The sequence below is a fragment of the Rhea americana genome, unplaced genomic scaffold (assembly GCF_003343005.1).
Source record: "Rhea americana isolate MKP2758 unplaced genomic scaffold, rheAme1 scaffold_110, whole genome shotgun sequence".
Taxonomy (NCBI): Eukaryota; Metazoa; Chordata; class Aves; order Rheiformes; family Rheidae; genus Rhea; species Rhea americana.
The window spans coordinates 1005797-1025214 of NW_028185151.1; the positions used below are offsets into that span (position 1 = coordinate 1005797).

The 19418-nt window shown below is 38.5% G+C and overlaps 1 protein-coding gene and 1 long non-coding RNA gene across 2 annotated transcripts in view; one reads left to right on the forward strand and one right to left on the reverse strand.

The window, feature by feature from the left end:
- Positions 1–19418, forward strand: part of PTPRK (protein tyrosine phosphatase receptor type K) — a 431918-nt gene that overhangs the window by 352968 nt on the left and 59532 nt on the right. The window contains exons 13-14 of the mRNA XM_085314395.1: positions 4010–4283; positions 7299–7335. Of these exons, the coding sequence (XP_085170521.1) occupies positions 4010–4283; positions 7299–7335 (311 nt within the window). The remainder of the gene's footprint in view (positions 1–4009; positions 4284–7298; positions 7336–19418) is intronic.
- On the reverse strand, positions 351–2734 carry LOC146600985 (uncharacterized). Its single transcript, XR_014896936.1, has 2 exons — positions 2627–2734; positions 351–775 (listed from the first exon to the last, which is right to left on the reverse strand). It is a non-coding gene; the product is annotated as an uncharacterized LOC146600985 (long non-coding RNA).

A 19418-nucleotide genomic window follows, 5' to 3' on the forward strand; every position in this document is an offset into this window, starting at 1 on the left:
TATTTTGCCTGTCAAATGTTATTTTGTAATCTGTGGTTTTCTTTATGACCTCCTGAAGTTTCAAACCAAATTACAAATGAGAAATGCAAAGGGAGGCTGAGCTGGTGGCTCATCGTGAAGCATGTGCTGCGCCACTATCAATCTAGTGGAGTAGATCCCAGTCAGGGGCATCAGCGGTGCTTCAGTGATTCATTTGAAGACATGATTTGTCACTGCAGTTTTTCTAAAGCATCCCAGTGGAGCACCAGCAAAACAATCTTTCATGCATTCTGCTTTCGAATTCTAAATTTATATGCAAAATAYGAAGAACTTGTTTCAGAATCAGTTTAGGCAACTTTTTAAAAATAAGAGTATTTTTTTTTCTTTTTTTTTTATCCATTTGGGAATGTGTTTCCTATACCTCAGTATATGTAAATTCAGTCTGTTTTCATTTTACAGCAAGTCTAATTATGGGAATCATAGGAGAGAGAAACTAAAACGTAGTTGTCAGTTGGACCTCCAGGAGTTCAGCTTGTAACTTGGGTTGTTGGTTGGTCTGGCACATGTCAAAGGAGAAGGTGCTGCATCTTTGCTGGACGTGTAGAAAGAAATCTGGTATAAAGCCTGGTCAGAATAAGGCTAAAGGATGAACAATTTGTGTTCACCACTGCAGTCTCCACTTGAGAGTCTGGGTTTTTAGAGAGGGGTGAAAAGAAGKGGTTAAGATTTGTTGGCAGGGGCCTCTTAGATTGTTCTTGATCATTTTGGTCAATAGAGAAGTCCTGTTCAGGTTCTCCTAAGTAAAGAAAAACATTTTGACATCAGAAAAGTAATTTATTCATGCCAAATCTCAACTCAAGAGCTCCTAACTCTTCAACACTTTCTCCACTTTCCTGGCAGTCTTAGACAACTGTTCAGAGTTTATGTTCACAACGACTTATGTAACAGGTCCTGAAACTTGTATTACTCTTTAAAATAGTTCAAGATTTTTTTATAGTCATCTGGGAAAAGGAATATTGTCATCCAGGTTTTCCACCCCTCCCTTTTTCTTTCTCTCTCATTTGTTCCTCCTTTTGGTGAACTGCAAGAACTTTGGCTTCTTTTTTCGCATTCTCTTACACTAGAGTATCCTTATCCTAACACTGTTATGTGTAGGTATGGTAACAGTGTTGCTTTGGAACCCCTATGGTGTTAGTAAATGGATTTAAGCAGATGGCATCGCAAAGGTCCCCTTATGTAAATGATTGTATTCCTATATGCTTGTTAGCAAATAACGGTGCATGAAAAATACTGCCAGAGCCCCTTTCCAAAGAGAGTAGATGTTACTTTTATTTAACATTTTACATGAAAAATTAAAAAATGACTACTTGGAGACTTTGAAGATTTTCTCTTTCTTTGCTCATTATGGAGCATAAAATTTATTTAGGAAGAATGCTATTTTCCTYCACTAAAAATAATTATATAGCTGCAGATATCTAAAATAGGCACAYTTATTTTGCATTTTTCACATTTTGTAGTGTTTTCAATTTTAGGCACCAAAAGGCATTATTTTGGAAGTTGTTTTTTTTTTCTTTCTTTTTTTTTTATGAGATCTCGTTTAAATTATGGAAGTTACTCCGTTTGAAAAATTTTCAAAACATTCACATTTTACTGAGATCTCCTGCTGAAAATTTACAATTTATGTCAGATTCATAAAATGCTGCAATATTTTCAAAGATACTTACCTAATATTTAATTTTTCTCATGGGCTTCATCTTTTATTTTTGGTTTGTTTCAGTCTTTAAAGAGATAYGCCCCATTAAAAAAAAAGATACCCCTACCCTATAAAATGGGGGAAAAAAGGATTGATTTTGAAACTGTGCTAAATCTCAGCTTTTGAGCTGAATGACAAACCAGGATATTCCAGGGGATGCTTGCCTCAGACGCGTGTGACTATTGCACTGTCCTTCCGCTCTCCCTGCAGGCTTTATTCTTGTAAGTTGGCAGGGTATTGCAGATGACAAGTTTCCTGCTCCCCTGGCACTTCAGAGAGTAGAATTTGTGTCAATCYGAGTCCTTTGGCAGCTCACAAGAAAAAGACTGCAGAATAGATGGAGTAAAAACACAATGTCTGCATTCCCAGTACACTAAATTGGTTGGTTGCCCAGTCCAGGAGCTGTGATTTTAACCCTGTGTGGTTCCAGGGCAGGCTGTCTCTGGCACACCAGTTGTAATTTCTTGCCTTGGAACATTAGAAAGAAAAAAAAAAATTTTTTTTGTATATTACATCCTGTCAGGTTTGTAGAATATTGATGCTTTTATGTTTTTTACTAGTACATTAATTTTTGAAGCATAAAGAAAGATTCTGGGTACACAAGGGTCATGCGGAAGTGATTTGTTGTTGCAGGCTACATTAACTGGACGTAGTTAATACATAGAGGTTACCGCAGAAGATGATTTATGGCCCAGCTCAGCTCTCAGACAGTTTATGAGAACCAGAGATCTCTGGAACTAAGTCATTATTATTTTTTTTTAACATTCTTCTTTTTTCCTAGAGTTACAAAATTGAGGTGACTTTGTGGAATTCCTCTTGGACACTTTTGAAGGGAAGACACTTTTGACACTTTTCTCCTTAATTTTTTAGTTGGTAGGAAAGGGTAATGCTAACCTCCTCTTTCAGCCTGAGAAAGAAGTGAGACCAGAATCTTTTTTCATTTTTTTTTTCTTTTTTTTCTTATGTCCTTTCTTCCATTCCTCAGAATCATACTTCATCTCTGCCACTGCAGTTATTAGGTTTTCTGGAACAGGAGTAACAGAGAAAATTGACAAAATAATTTAACGCTGCCCCATAAGTTCTGATAGAAGGACTGTCTTTGCCTTTGCCTGTAGGGCTCCCTGCAGCAATGCAGTGACACTTCCAGAACTTTGGTCAATTTTACTTTTTCTGTTTAGAAAGCTTTAAAACAAAACCAAAACAGGCAGTTCTGTCAATTTAATTGAATWGCTCCAGGTCTTGTCTGCATGCATATTTTCCTACTAATCCTGGTAACAAGGTGATTGTTTTGATAATGTCCTCCAATATATCTGCATATAAATGAGAAATTGTGTRTGTGTGTACATACACATACATACTTTTTCTAAAACCTGAAAAGATCTGGGGTGAAGGGGGGGGAGGTTCTTTCCTTATAAACTGAAAAATTCCCTCCTGTTCTCAGTATGTATGTTCTGCAGAGCAGTGAAAGCTGGTAATGAGTTGGTAACATAGCGCGGTTATGTAGTTCCCCTGAAGGAGCAAAAGAAATTATAATTACCCCTTCTATTTTGAGAAGGTGATTTTGAAAAGTGACCAAGCTGTGGACCATTTCAAGATAGGTATGGGGGGAGAGGGGAGGCTTAGGATGGTGTTTTAATAGTCCGAATGCCATCTGCTTCAGCAATTTGTAACATTTTATCATTGACAACTGTAGAGGAATGAGGCAGTCTATTTTGGTGGAGTGGACAGATTTCTGTCCATCTGTGCTTGCATTACAGCATGTCACTTGTACTTTGGATCTGCCTAGCTTTGAGCCAAGATAGAAGCCACAGCAAGGTCAAGAGGTGGAGAAGCCTGTCAGCATGTTCTGTCTCTAATGATATGACAACTGCAAATTGGTGCTTCAAGCGCAGCCTCGAGGCAGTCATTATGTTGGGCCTTGAAGCTGAGGTTTCTCTAATATCAAAGGAAAATGCTACMTTCAGATGCTTCCGATTAGCAAAGAGTTTAATCTGTTGTAATTTAAAGTCAGATTCATTCCTAGGTTTCTTTAAAGGAAAAAAAAAAAAAAGTCCAAATTGTTGTTAGGAGGTTTTGGCTCATGCTGTTGTTCCAGGAAAAAATGGGTGCTGCTGCTTTCCCACGTCTAAATTAATAGCTCTGCTATACTTCAGACCACCTTCTCTGCGTCTTTTTCTTCGCAGTTTACACAAAGCAGTTGGGTTAATGTTTTTATGGGACCTGAGAGTTGGCCGTAAYGGGTGACCTTACAGACCTCCTTTTCCTCTGTTCCGGTAGTGCCTACCAGATTGTTGTTGAGGAGCTGCACCCACACCGGACAAAGCGAGAAACAGGTGCGATGGAGTGCTACCAAGTCCCTGTCACTTACCAAACTGCTGTTAGCGGAGGATCGCCGTACTATTTTGCTGCTGAACTGCCCCCTGGAAACCTGCCCGAACCAGCCCCTTTCACCGTGGGTGACAACAGGACTTACCAGGGTTTCTGGAACCCGCCGCTGGCTCCTCGGAAAGGCTACAACATCTATTTCCAGGCCATGAGCAGCGTTGAGAAGGTAAGCGTCAGCCCGTCGCTTTCTCCTGGACGRAGTCAGACATGCCTGTGGTGACAATTAGGACTGTCAGAATTAGGCACAGTCGGTGCTGGCAAGAGCAGCGTGCTAACCCCTGCGCTGGCTTCTGCACGGGAACAACGTGGCAGCGTGCCATTCATATTTCACACTACTCCTGTATCATAGTAACTGTTACTAGATGAGAATTTAATGCATCTCATAGTAATAGTCTTTTACAGCGCTGAAATAATTCCGGTGTTGTGATTCTGCCTCCTCACTAAATAACATCCACAATCCTTTCCCCGATTCTCAGTACTTGCACACTTCAGAAGATGAAATTACGGCAGGATAAACAGAACAGGGGCTGCTCGGCAGGCTAATAAGCCGTTATAACTTCTTTTTTGAATTGATCCAATCATCAAAAAAAAAAAAAAAAAAAAGAAAAAAAATCATTGAGCAAAAGTAACCCCAGGCCCACAGTGCGTTTGAGAGAGTCTTTACAAAAAGGTCTGCTTCAGCACCGTGCTACTGCTGCGCAACGCAGGTGTGGCTGTCACTCACCTTCATTACCTCCTTAGTATTTCGTTTTTAACTGTGTGCTTGAGTAGCGCCGCTGACTCTGTATGTATATGGCAGGGAAAAAAAACTGCAGGAAGTTAAATACCGCAGTGGGCTCCAGGGGTGAAAAACAAGGTGGCTCTGCAAGCCCCGTGCTGCTGCCCTTGAACCATTTTTTCTCTTGTAAATGAAAAATGGGTGAGTGATCTGTGAGGGGAGAAAAGGTGGCAGGCACAGGAATTTGAGATATTTAAAAATGTAAATTTTACATGTATATTTTAGATAACTGAAGGAAATTGCCCTATTATGTCTATAAGAGTCCCTGTATGAAGTATCCAGGCAGGTTAGAAAGGAGCTGCCTGATACACAGATAGATTGATAGCAGGTGATACTCACCAGAGCCATCTGAAAGAAATAGAAGCCATTTTTATCCTTATATTTGGATTTCTGCTGTGACTAAACAAATCATAGCTAAAAAATGGCTTTGCCATTGAGCCCTTTGAATATAATCTCACCTTATACCTATGGTTATGAAAATTGCACATGCCTCCAATAACAATGGGCAAAAAAGCAGTAACAAATGAAACTGTATACTGGAGTTGCTTGAACACTGGGGACTTTATCGAATGGGAGAGACTATTTCCTATTTCTAGTTCTTACCTGCAGACCTGCATGAAACAAAGGAAAATAAAAGGCAGCTGTCAGATACTCGATCATATTTCCCTCGCTTTCTACCTGTAATTCCTTTTGCTTTTGCTGGCTTCCTGCAGACTAAATTGTACAGAAATAGATGTTTCATTCAGCAAGAAACAAATGCGGGGAGGGGGGAGATAGAGGGGAGCAAAATGAAAAATATTAAACACAAGAATAGATCTTTGTTTTGCCTTTTACATTTGACAGATAAGTAAAAGGTGAGAGAAGAACGAAATATTTTTATCTTTAACTTGATTGCAGTTTGTGGAAGAGTTTTAATCTAAAACGTTTCTCTCTGGTGTGATTCAAAACTTTGGATCAGATTTCTGCTTCCAGGGAGGCTTCGGGGAAGGTTGTGCCGGGAGGAGTTTTGCACAGCCGTCTGCGAGGACGTGGATATAGCAGTTGTGAGCCAGCCTCTGAGCTACAGAATATTTAAGCATGGGCTTGACTGTAAGCCAGTGTGATCATTGAAATATTCAAGGGGAAGTAAAGTGTGTTCTGTGAAATAATCTGTTGGGATTGGGATGAGGGTTAGAGTATGATCTTCACAGACATTTTAAACAGAAGTGGGCAAGTAAATCCAATAACTGAGGAGGGTGCTAGTTAGGTAAGATTATCGTGGTAAATGTTGCAGGGCTTTTGTTTAGGTTGAAAGATCCATCTTCATGGAATATTTATGTTAAGTCTCAACTCACAGCTTTGCATATTCTTTACGTACTGTGTTTACAAAACACCATAGACGTATTTGAATTATTATTCAGAAATCTTCAAGAGGAGAGAGATCCCAGGAAATGTATCTGGGGAGGCAATGCTTGGGGGCTGGAAGGATTAGAAGCACATTTTATAGAGTGAAACTGTCATTATCAATTTTCTAATTACATGCTAATATTGTTTAGAATGATCTAATACAGCAGCAGCTGCATCCTCTCACGCAACCTTATGCGATTCCTGTTTGCCTTTAAAACGATTACACATTGTGCAAAAAGATCAGAAAGCCCATTTGTGCCTGAACCTCTTTTTTCAAGTTGCCCCCACTGTGCATAATGAAATTGTTTCTCTATTTGTTGATTTGTTTCACTTGCTGCCCAAACCTGTGGCGGAGGGGGAAGGAAAACATACAAAAATTGTCTTTCGATCTTTCAAAGTGCACTACAGTCATTTTTCCTGGGGAGATTATATAGGCTGTAGATTAACTATGTCACGTGTGAGGAGCTACCTGAGCTGGTTCTAAGCTAGTGCCAAACCTGGCTGCGCTGGGGAGCGCGTTGCGGACGCGCTTGGGGTGGCTCCATTCAGGACGGTCTGGACGCAGCAGGACAAATTAGTTTGGACGCAGTGCTGAACAAATGTATCTTCTTTGGGGCATGGCGCTGCTTGAGGTCGATGCTGGCGCAGAATTTCAGTGCCATGGAATAAATAGGATCCCTAATTCTCCCCTTTTCTCCACTGCACCCTTTCTCTGTGTTCGAATGGGCATAATTTCCATTTGATTTGAGCTACCTACAATTTTGCTGTGTCTGGAATGTCCTGCACCTTTTCTCCCCTTCATTATCCTGGATAGTACAGATCAATGTCTAGAAAGGTATCATCCAGCTTACAGCTTTTGTCAAGGCAAAATTACTCAGCTTTCCTCACTAGTAAGCCCCAGACCTTGAGCTGCTTTGTTCAATTGCCCCCAGTTCTAGGACTGATTTGTGAAATGGGAAGGGGGAGAAAAACAAACATGGTCTGACTGTATTTTCTTTAATTTTCCCTTCTCAACAGGAAACGAAAACTCAGTGCGTTCGAATAGCTACGAAAGGTAAGAGGCTTGTCCCTCCAAGCAAAGGTTTCATGGTAGCTTGCTTTGGAACTAACAAAATGTAATGTGGGGGAGTTTCTGTTAAATGCGTGAACCAGAGCCAGTACTGTCCCAGTATTTTGAACCACTTGATTGTCCGGAGATGTAATGGGCTATTACTGTTCTTTTGTATTAGGCCAAGACAGTACTGTTCTAGCAATACGCAGAATTTAGACAAATAAGTAGTGCCTTTTCTTCTGTTTGTGTGTTTGAGGATCTCCTTTTTAGCAGCTTGAACACTGTAGGCAGCAGATAGGCAGATTGAGTACTAGAAAGCACCTACAGTTAAACTATCTGTTATGCTAACAAATTGTTTCCAAGCATCAGTGATGTAGACTTTTCCTGTTTTTTTTTTTTTTTTTTGCATGTAAATCAAGACACAATAGTTAATTTTCATAGGTAAGAGCCCAGACTGTAGGATAGGCATGGGAGAGAGTTGATTTGAGGAAGGCCAGCATTTTTAATAGCAAGCGAGGCCCAGGGCTAAGATGACTGCATAGCTGTGAGAACAAATCATATTGACCCCATATACAGCAGGTTAATCACATACTGTTCGCTCAGAAACACTGCTTCATCTTCAAATGAGGATTTAGCTGTTCTGCTTATTGCTGTCTCTTGCTTGGACTGTATTTGTAGTCATTCCTTTCGGTTGCTTGATCATGTCAACGTTAGAGTTGTTTGACAGACTGCAGTGGCATAAAGAAGCCAGGACCCTACAGATGCTGGGCAGTGTGCCGCGGAGACCCAGCACGGCTCGCAGTGTCTGCTTCTAATTCTGTATTGATATTCAGCATAAGAACAACTTGGAGATTCAAGCAGGCAGGCATTTGAAGTACTGCTGCGGCACATCGGCATCATCTTTTCAATTATTTCTTTCAATTTAAAACTTGTTCCAATTAAAAGCTGATGCCTCTAACAAGGTGGTGGCAACAAAATGTTTTCTGGAAAAACTGGAAAGTAAAATGTACATCTCAAGATTGGTTAATGTTTTCATCAAGTGAGCTAAGCTTAATAAAAACAGGAAGTTCAAACGGTGAGCTGGCTTCTGTGAAAAGTACATCAGCATTATCTTTCTTGTGTTCACCTGACAAAATKAAATGTTTGAATTAAATTTATTCACATGAACAAATATTTATGTACCATAAGCATATAGTGCTAGGATTTGAGGCAAGGGAGAGTCTTAAAAGGATCTGAAATACCCTAAGATACTGCAGAAATAYGGAGTGACAGATGGGAGAGCAGTGGTCTCTTCCATCATGAATGAACTGGATAGTAATAACAAAATGCGGAAGTAATTCACCTAGCTTATGAGAAAATTACTTTTTACTTAGCCATATTCTGTCCACTGATCACAAAGCAGTGTTTGCGAGAGCACGAGCCCTGGTGGTAGTTGCGTATGAGCCTTTCCGTGCCGTAACAGCCCCGTGCGCCCGAGTGCCTGGGGAGTCAGAAGGAACGGGGAAATCGGGAGCAAGTTTCTTTCCGTAGTGATATAAATCTTGGCTTTGCCAGCATCGCTAAAGACAAGTTTTCCTGAAGTATCTCCGTTGCTTCGTATGGCAGTACTTCAGTGTGGACCTGAAGAACAGTGTGTTTTCTCTGAGTTTATTTTAATTGATAAATGTGGAARGTGGGCAAAGGCAGCCCCGTAAAATAATCTCTTCTCTTGCTCAGAAGAAACGCTTTTAGCGGGGCAGTGTCACTTCAAAGTTGCATATATTCACACATCTTCCGCTGAGTTATGTTCATATATTCTAAACRGCTTTTTGAAAACTGATACTGAAGTCTTTTCCTGTGTTTTCATCATAAAAATAATGCTATAATTTGCTGTCCTTGAAGAAAAGCATACTTACTGTATTGTTTCATTTATATATTTATCTGGTTACCTTTAGTGACATTTTTAGTTTGCTTTCAGTCATTGACCGAGGAGAACTCTGGCTATGTTTGTTTGGCCTCTCCGTTAAGAATATTTTGTTTCATGGAATAAATATATTCATAGGGAAACAGGAACTGTTTCACTTTGTCTAGTGCCCTCCTAGTAAATCTAAGGTATTCTTTCAAAATCTAGTTAATTAACTGAACTATGGATTCGGTTATAAAAGTTGTGCCTAGCTCTGTGTCATGTCCTGTGACTTGAAGCAGACCACAGTTAGCCAATCAAAATGAAATTTTGCTTTGAACTTGTTGAAAAGGCATTTAAAAGACRTAAAGACCTTGTGAGGGGAGGATTAAAAGTGCATTTAAAGGCAAGAAAAAAAATTCCCTGGTAGTGAAATTCAGGATTAAAACCAATGTTAGGAATATAGTCAATCATTCTCATCTCTTACTTCATAGAAAGGCCTGGTTTGAACTAATTTTTCTATTATGTCTCGTAGTTGAATAGTCTGTATTTTACAACTCCTGTTTCACACTGATAAGATATAGAGACGGAAAAAAATATARTAGTAGTGTCATGGTTTGGTGCTGAGGAAGTTCATATCCCTGAAAATRTAATCTTGATAATTTAACTTTCTTAGGTGTGCTATTTCCCTGACTAATTTTTTTGCTTGGCCAATTCCCATTAACATAATCCATGTATTYTTTAATGCACCAAGGGCTTTGCCCATATCATTCCCAAAGGTTGCCATATACCTTTGAGAATTGATTCAATAGTTTATTCATTGGTATCAAACTAATGAAAGTCAGCAAATTTAAATTGGAGCKCTCATATTTTTTTCGCTCAGCAAGTTCTGGGTGCAGTGTTCTCTTACACTGCTGATAACAAAATGCACTGAAATGTGAACTCATCTAAAAGATGGTGCCAAATCATGGCTAAAGCATGTTGCTACTTTCGATGCATCTTAAAAAACATTTTCATCATAAGCTGAGTCTTACTGGTGTCTGATATATGAAGATACACTGAGTTAATTTTTCATGGAAGCAAATACTGGAATAGCAACAGTTCTGAGCAGTTCCTGTGTACTTCCACCTCACGGATGAATGCCCGTGTGATCTGCTGATGACCTGGTAGGATTCCCCCCTTCTCTGGACACCTGTTCTCACAAAGCTTGTAAGAATTAAATGACTTTGTGACTATTGCCCTTGTGCCAATAGGASTGACTGGGCCAGAGAGAGTCCCGTGTTTCTAAATGTGGTGGAAAGGGTGTGGAAATTGCACATGTACACAATCTGACCACATAAGCTTTGATTCTTTGGGAAACCAGGCTGAAAGTAATCCCTTGTGACCCAGGTGGGGAGTAGAACATGCCCAGAGCACCATTTCCATTACAAGTATAGCACCATAGATTTATGAAATAAACTATTTTAATTCCTTGGATACTTTCAGTCAATATTGCCCTCCTCTGTCAACCTTAATTTCCTTTCCATTCAAATTCTTTTAGTAACCAGTGATCAGCATCAATTTCTTTAACAAAAGAGTTCATAGTTCTCTACCTCATTACTTTTTAAATCTAAGTAGTAGCATTGCTGTGCCTCCAGGAATCTGGTTTCTTACTCATGTAGTAGCTGAGGAAGAAGAAAAAAGAATCTTGCTTTCCTAAGTGCAGAGAAAATATTATAAAGAAAATAAGGTAGTAGGTCAGATATTCATAAGGAACTGAAGGATGGCAATATTGCTAGGAAATGTGTGTTATTCAGCAGCCTTGCATGTAATTTCCTAAAGAAAATTCTCAAACTTACTAAAATTAATTTGAGAAGGCAGAGTTCAGTGCGAAGTATGCCTATGTTGTAATGAATAGGTGACAACTGAACCTGCCTGACCGATGTATTGCCAAACAAGTGAGTAAAAGATATACCATTTCTATAACAGACTGAACAGTTTGAAAGTGTAAAAATTTGAATGGATTTCCACTAGCGCACTACATTGGCATTTCATTTTACAATCTTAAATTTTTATCGACTGCAAAGGGAACGAAACTAGATTAATATGGTCGTAGAAGAGGGATGCTTCAAAATATTTAACTTGTAAATAGACATTTAAGAGGACAGAAGGGACAGCAGAGCTGTTATTAGACAGAGAATTATGAAGTTGACATTTCTGATAGTTTTTAGGCTGCCAAGTTTGAGGCTAACACTAATTTGTTTGTATTTTTTAGGATTTTTTGTTGTTGTTTAGAAGATCAGAGAAAAATATTGAAAAATTAATTAGAAAAAAAMCTAGTATGGCAGTAAATAAGTAAGTGATGAGGCTGGCTGCGTTATCCCGAAGTATTTAGAAAGAATAAATGTAATCCACGGCTTCTCTCCCACTTTTGCAATGTGAACTTCATCGCTTCCAAAATCATTTTCCCCTGTGGTTTTCATTTRTATTACTAGTTGAGGCAAAGTAGAAACTCTTCATCTCTATGCACGCTTGGTTCATGCAGATGGATGAAAATGCCATTTGAGATGATGTGCATCTGGAAGTAATTGTGAAGTAGTATAAAATGACTTTTTAATCTGATTTGAGAAATAAAAAGGTCTGGGTGGTAACGTTTCAARTGCAAGTGTGTATTTAGTCCACCATCATTATTGCTCTGAATTCATTCCCACAGCACTTGGGGATAGATCCAAGGGGTTTAGATGTCAATGGGAGTCTTTTCACTGACATTAATGTGCTTTGGATTAGGTCTTTAGAAGTCATAAATTTGTCTAGACCATAATTATTTCCTTGAGATTGTTCCTGACGATGTTTCTGCTCCTAGGGAAATTTGTGAAAGTCAAATTGTCTCATGTAACAGGATGCTCAGTATGCCTGTGTTACTGATTAATACACAAACAAGAGAAACAAGGGAAGATATCAGATGCTAAACATACATGAAATGAAAGTCCTTTTATTTTTCTTTTTATGTTTGGGTCAGCATTCCTAAAATGATTTTTAGCTATACCACCATTGAGACCTAAATAGTGATCTAAATTTAGAAAAGAATGTAGATGTTGCCTGAATCATGTTTTTACTTTCGTTCATTCATAGCAAAAAAAACCCCCAAAACTAGGATAATTAAATTTCCATGGTCTTTTATGTAATATCTGTGAGTTGAAGAACTCTCACAGAGGAAATTTTTACTGATTTGCTGAGATTTCCAGAGATGGAAACAGAATTTTTGCATTGCATATTTTCCTTTTCTCTATATGAAAAAGCAATAAATCACTGTAGCCACATCTGCCAATTTTGGTAAGTGATGATCTTGTTGGCAAATAAAAAGAAATAATTGTTTGATGGAATATTTGGTAACRATTATAAAAATGCAGTAATTGAGGGATATTTCCAGCAATCCAGAAGCAAGGCCTAAAATGTGCATAAATTCACATATATGAGGAKAGTAACAAAACTGTGGAGTTGAAGTTACTAAAATTTGATTTAAATAAAAAGGGATTTAATATTTTTAAATGTAACAGTAGAATTGAAGTGAAGCAACATGATTGATAGGCATGGAGAAAAATTTTAAGAGAATGCGCATCCCATTCTTAATTATAAGACATTGAAGAGAAGTATTCTTTTTTGCATGTTGCTTGACATCTCTAAGAAATGAGGGTTCCTTCTAGGGGAAGAGCAAAAGAAATCTAAATTACTTCCTTTCTTTTTCATGTCTGAGGCATTGCTTGAGGTTATGAAAATTCAGTTATCTTGATAGAAGACACATATAAGAAAAACAGCAAAGAGAAATGTCTAAAAATTACCTTGTATGCATTTACAGGGRAAAAAAAAAGCCAACATTCTGCAATCTGTTACTTTCCCTGTTCCTRGCTAAACAGTTCTAGAAAGATATAGAATTTATTCCTATTTATAATCCTCTGTAGTAGCTTCTGAACCATTTATTTTAACTATATTTGAAAGTAACTATGAACAGAAATAGTTTCAAGTCTCCTAGCCACTTTCCTAAGCATTCAGGAATATGGGTTTATTCCTATGTTTTGGAAGAGGAGTGGACTGATTTTAGAAACAAAAGTTTTGTAGATCAATAAATCTAATAAGTATATTGAATAAATCTAGTAGCTTTTATAGAAAACATTGTTTTTAAGCATGTTGCAAATGAATGGGTTTATTACAGTATTAAATTAGTATTAAATTTTATTTCATTTTGGATGTATTAGTCTTTTTAAAATAAGTAAATTTGTAAGAAGAAACACCAATGATAAGAATTTAGCATGTTAAAAGTAGCAACCACTAGAATGAAGAAATTTTGTGTCCAAAGATTTGATAAATACTAGTTTTCCTTGGTTTTGAAATGTTTCAATATTTTGAGATAGATTCTTAATATTTAACTTTTCAATCTTCTTATAGCATTTGCAGACTCTTAGGAACCTTAATGGAACAAAGAATAAGACTTCAGGTAGAGTATTCTAGTTTATATATAAACATTAGAGAATRAATGTTGATATAATTCCTACTTTTAAGTGGGGGAGCAGCATCTCAGCGTATATGCTCTTCTAGCAAGTGCCCGGCTTCTCAGGTCTCTTCAGCTTCTATGAACATTASTTCATAAATCAGATTTTGGGCGTTGAATATGTTGCATCCATTGTTAAAGAATATGGAGACATAAACGTAAAAATTTACAGTTCTTACTAAAATTATTAAACTTTTAACTCCAATAAAAAACCCTAATTCCCTGTGTAGTAGACATGCAATTAAAATGACCTTTCGCTTTTCCATTTGCTAGTACTGCAATTTTTTTGCTTTGATCTCACCTTTATCTCACCTTTCTTCTGTTCCTTTTCTTTCATCATTTATTACCTACCTTTTCTTGTATCTTTATGTTCTTTGTGTCATAGTTAAGGTAATTTTTTGGACTTAAGTAATTCTACAAGCAGTTAGAGAAGGCGAACTCTTGTCATCAGCTGATAGAACTGCACTTATCAGCCCTATTCCACCCAGACAGTCTGTGTCCACTTTCATTTTACATTGCGATTAGCTGTACCATTGGGCAGGACAGTCTTGCGATGCCAGGACTTGAAGAACATGTGAGATGGAGCAGGTAGAGATTGCAGCTCGTGACATGCAGCTGCAGGCATCTGGTGCGCACGTTTGGCCCAGGAGTGGCTGTAGTGTGGCTTATCTGGGCCACAGTGGATCATTAGAGCAGCTCCGAAAAGGGACGATGCTGTTTCTTCAAAGAAGGGAGGAGAAAAGGGTCTCGAAGAATTACTGATTCTGTTTTCATCTGGTCAGTGTTCTTCAGCAAGAACAAAGTTTCTCTGCATGAGTGGGCATGTCAGAAGAAAAAGGCTGACAATCCAGAATAGGCTTTGACATGCAAGTTGAGCTCTGTACCCAATAAAGCAAACAATTGCTGATGCTCAAAATATCCYTACATACAATTATCATGACACCATTGTTAGTGCCAGGGCAGAAATGCAATTCAAATTAATTCAAAATCAGTCATACTTGAAGCCGTTTCCATGAAACGATACACTATATTGGGAGAATTTAATATGTATGTTTATTGTATTTGAAAGTTTACAGGCAAGTCCTAGGTTATTTTGGAAGTGGTAATGAAAACTTGAATGGCACTCTAGTAGCGATGTTATGCTGTGAACACTAGCTAGTTGTCAGTATCCCAGAGCTCTGACGTGCAATCATACAGAAGACATGGTAGATGCGTTCAGTTTTGAAATAGTAGCATCTTCCTTACTATGCTATAGCATGACAATGCAGCATTGGGGAAATAAAAGTATTATCGAAGTCTTGTATGTGGCAGATTGAGGATATTATCATTAATAATGAGGAGCTGATGTCTGTAGATCACGCTGATAAGCCAGCTCTGGGAAAGAATCAAATTCACTGAAAGACTATATGACTGATGGTCACAGAGCTGGTGGAAAAGTGACAGCCAGCCACTCATTGCTATCCCTGCTAGAAGTTTCTGATCTCATTTAGATTACCCAAAATAAACAATCTTAACATAGTCAATCAAACTAATGTAAAATGATTCCTAGGTTTGAAAAATTGCACAAGCAGTTGTGAAAGCAGAGCAGAAGTGACAGTATATGCTTGTGAGAAGTGATGAAGGGTGAGGGGTGGTAATGCCTTCACCAACTTCAAGTGCAGCCAGAAGGTCTACACAGAGATCATATGATTTAAAACTCCTAGAATAAATTGAAGCTCAAGATCAAAGCTGCTTTAATCTAAATACAAAAAARTCCCTAAAATATTTTATCAGTATGCAACATCTCAGTGCAGAGATGGCCATCTTTACAGTTACTGATCATCATATTAACAGCTACCTAACAACGAGATATTTTGAAACAAGATAAAATATTTTGGAGCAGTCAAGCTGCTTACTGTGCATCTGGACAGGAAATATGGGCAGGGCTTTGTGTCAGAAAAAAGTGATGCGCAAGGAACAGCAGAAGAACTGTAGCAACATCTGAATCAGAAATGTGCTTATCAATCGTTGAAAACAGTGTATGGCCCTGACATCAGCATCACCGTGCTTCTGTGTTACTAATCAAGCATTTTTAACTAAATAAAAGGAAATTCCTCATCATTGTCTTGAACATTACAACAGCTTATTAAACTGTTTGCTTGTCATCTCTGACAAAGTGCTAAATGAAGTTCTACAGCTAATTGTCTTGAAACAAGGAACAGCATTGCCAAGTGTAGTAGCGCTTCTTAAACACTGTTAAATGTGTTTCAGAGCAAGTCAGTATGCTTGAATGGCAACACTGCCAAATTACTCAAATGCAGAGACTGATGCTTTGTCAGCTGTGCGAGGAGCTGATTGCTCTGGAGTTCACAAGTACAAACTTTGCTTTCTTCTCTGACAGGAAATTGTATGATAACCAAAACATTTTCCAAAAGGCCCTCCATTCTGGAAGGTCCATCTGCATATCCATCTGGTCAAGGTACTGTTGAAGTGATTTTTGTAGCCAGGTAAATTCGAAGTGTGGAGAGTGGAATTACAACCCTTTATGTGGTTTTCAATCCTGTCAGCTTTGGAAGTGTGTAGAGGTTTTGTGCAAATTCAGCAATCGGAAAAGGATTATGAATATTCTCTGCATTTCACAGCAATGTGGTGATAAAGGTTCTTGATCAGGATGGGCTTCCAGAACCCATTACTGTTGAAGAGGTCACAAAACAAATTGCATCTTTGCCACTTTTGATTAACATTTGATTTGTTTAGTCAACAGGAAAGGTATCCGCATTCAATACTATATAGCTGGCAGAATATTTAACCTGAACATTAAATCAAAGGTCACATATCTGCTGACTTGTGTTACTTGCTCTTTGCTGATGACTGAGTATTGGTTATTCCCACATATGTAAGCAGACAACACATATTGACTATTTCAGCCCCTCTGCCAAGTGATTTGGCCAGGCCATTAACATAGAAAAGACCTGCTCTAACCTTCTTGTGGTGGAAAATACCCTGAGGTAGTAGCGTGCACTGACAATATATCACTGAAATTTGTGAGAACAGCTCTGCTACTTCAGCAGCATGTTTTCAGAACACCACAGTTGTCAGCAAAGTCATGCAAGCCAATACAGCGTTTAGGACTTTAAAACAGCATGTCTGAGATAAGAGGCATCTGGCTTCAAACAAAAGTAGAAGTCCATTGTGCAGTAGTTGTTGCCACTCTTTGTATGGCTACAAAACTTGGACCAGTTATGGTCTCTGCATCAAGCACCCCAGCCATTTCCAATGGGCTGCTTTTGTGCACTTGTAGCTAGAAAACTGCAGGATGTTACCTTGAATGCTGCGCTCTTAAATTGCTGTCAATTTGTCAGCTCTGAAGCAAAACTGCAATAGGTCCAGTTACGCCAAACTGAGTTCTGACGTTGGACGACAGATTGCCTTAAGCCAGATTCTATGGCCAGTTAAAATGCAGAAAAAGCTCAGAGGTAGGATAATGAGATGTTTAATGGGCAAGTTTAAGGCAAATCCTAGGTTACGTATCATCAGTTTCACAGTATGTGAGATTATGGCTGAAGATTTTCTGCTCTGACAGAGAATAGATACCTATGCTGTCATAGCTTGCAACCAAAACCAGAATGACGCTGTATGGCATAAGTGAATATGGTGGTGAAAGAGATGACATCTGTACACTTTGCAATGCCGAGAAAACGGGACACTTTTTGTGAAAATAAAACTAAATGCTTATGTATTTACATTAAGAGGCTTCATAATTGCTCACTTTCTATCCCTGGTTCTGTTTATTTTGTGAATATGCCATTTCAAAGTGCTAATTTTGGGAGGTTTAAGTCATATTTTTTGTAAGTCAGGTGAGGTAAAGGGTTTTTTTAATATCTTTGATAGTAAATCTTATTGTTGGGACTACTAGACATAAGAAAAACAGATTGTTGACTATTTTCAAGAACTTTTGAAGGTGCTTTTGCTCATATGTTCATGTTTGTAACAACAGTGGAAGGAGTCCTCTCTTTCCATATGATGTGCTGTATAATTACTGCTGTTAAAATTGCCTAAATGTATGGAAGGCAATTGATTTGTACAAGTACAGACATTTTTTAACGTGTACCTTAGTTTTTATGCACACTATCACCATCCAGATTTTCTAAATTGTCTACCAGGTTCATTGACAAATTACAGTAGAAAATCTGTTTGTACCTTTGCTGTTACCAACTATTTATATTTTTCAGCTTGGGTCATGCCACAAATGTAGAGGGTAATGGATGGTAGCTGTTTGCAACAGGCACTACCCATTTGTAAACCTACTGACTTCTTATTTTGCTTTTGGACAGAATTTAGAAAACTTTGTTCTAAGTGCCTGGTGATTTAAGGACTAAGAGATGGCAAGCTGAATCTTGTTATATGATTGTCCAAATATGAAAGCTGGTAATTTGGATTCTTTTGTGTAAAAGGTTATTGCTTACTATGCATAAGCTCTGGGGTGTGATGTTGTTTAGCCAAATCAAACAGCTTTATTAATATAGGTAGAATTCAAGCCTTACTGAGAAGCTTTATCAGTCTCAGAAAGTGAAATCAATTTGTGTATGCAGGGAATTGAGCAACAGAAATTACAGCCTCTTGCATGCTCATCTGAATAGTAGTGATGAAATTCAGACAATGTAATTTTGTAGCCATGGAACAGAAACAGCTGAAAAATGAAGTATTACCCATAACATTTTGAGAAGTACAAATCTTTTATACTTTATTGTTAAGTAACAGTTTTAGAAAAATACAATTACTTATGTAAAACAATTTGTTTTGGTGGAGGAGGAAATCTGTGGTGTGTGAACAGAACATAATCTATCATCTTGATAGATCACGGATGTGCAGTGCTGCAGCATTTACGGCCCCGTTGTCTGACTTGCAGAACCTCAACTGCAGGGCAGCGTGTTCTGTTGCTCGTGCCAGGACACCTGCATCTTCTTGTGTCTGCGATTAGAAGAGCTTAGTAGAACCATTGTTCTTCAGGGACGGGGTAGTTGCATTGTGTTTTGAATATGGTTTGAGGAAACCGRGCTACTTCTAGGTTTAATAGCTGACTGATGGCCCAGCTGTTGAAGCTGGGCTGGACAGACTTCTGTCTGCCCATGGCTTGGTGGAGACAAGGAGCAGCAGCCTGGGTCCAAGTGCTACCTGCTGCATACAAYGAGTGCGCACTGCCTCATCCGGCAGCCAGTCCATAGGACTGGCAAGTGGTTTGGACAGATATGTAGCACGTCTTGTGTAGSTGGGCCCTCAGAATAAACCTGTGCAAGGGAGTCCGATCTTGGGATCTAACCTGTGTTGCTGTTGAGATAAGGTCAAGCTGCTAGAATGATAGAACAGTGACAGCTCCAATCCTCAGATTGGGAATAATTAGGAAGCATCCATCTGCCTAAGGGGACACTTTACTAGTTTTTCAAAATGACAAGACTGAGTGACRACTGCTTTTATCAAGTGATAAAACTTCTTAAAATACTACTACTTTCATGTTTAAACTGCTTCCTCAACCTCTCTCTCTCTCTCTCTCTCTCTCTCTCTCTCTCTCTCTCTTCAAAGCAAAACGTAAAGGCTATACTGCATATTTAGTTCAGCCACGGATGGAGGGTCTTTGAGCCCTGTATTTAGTTGTATTTCATCAAGCTAAATTTTGCCGTTACCATCACTGACCACTACATA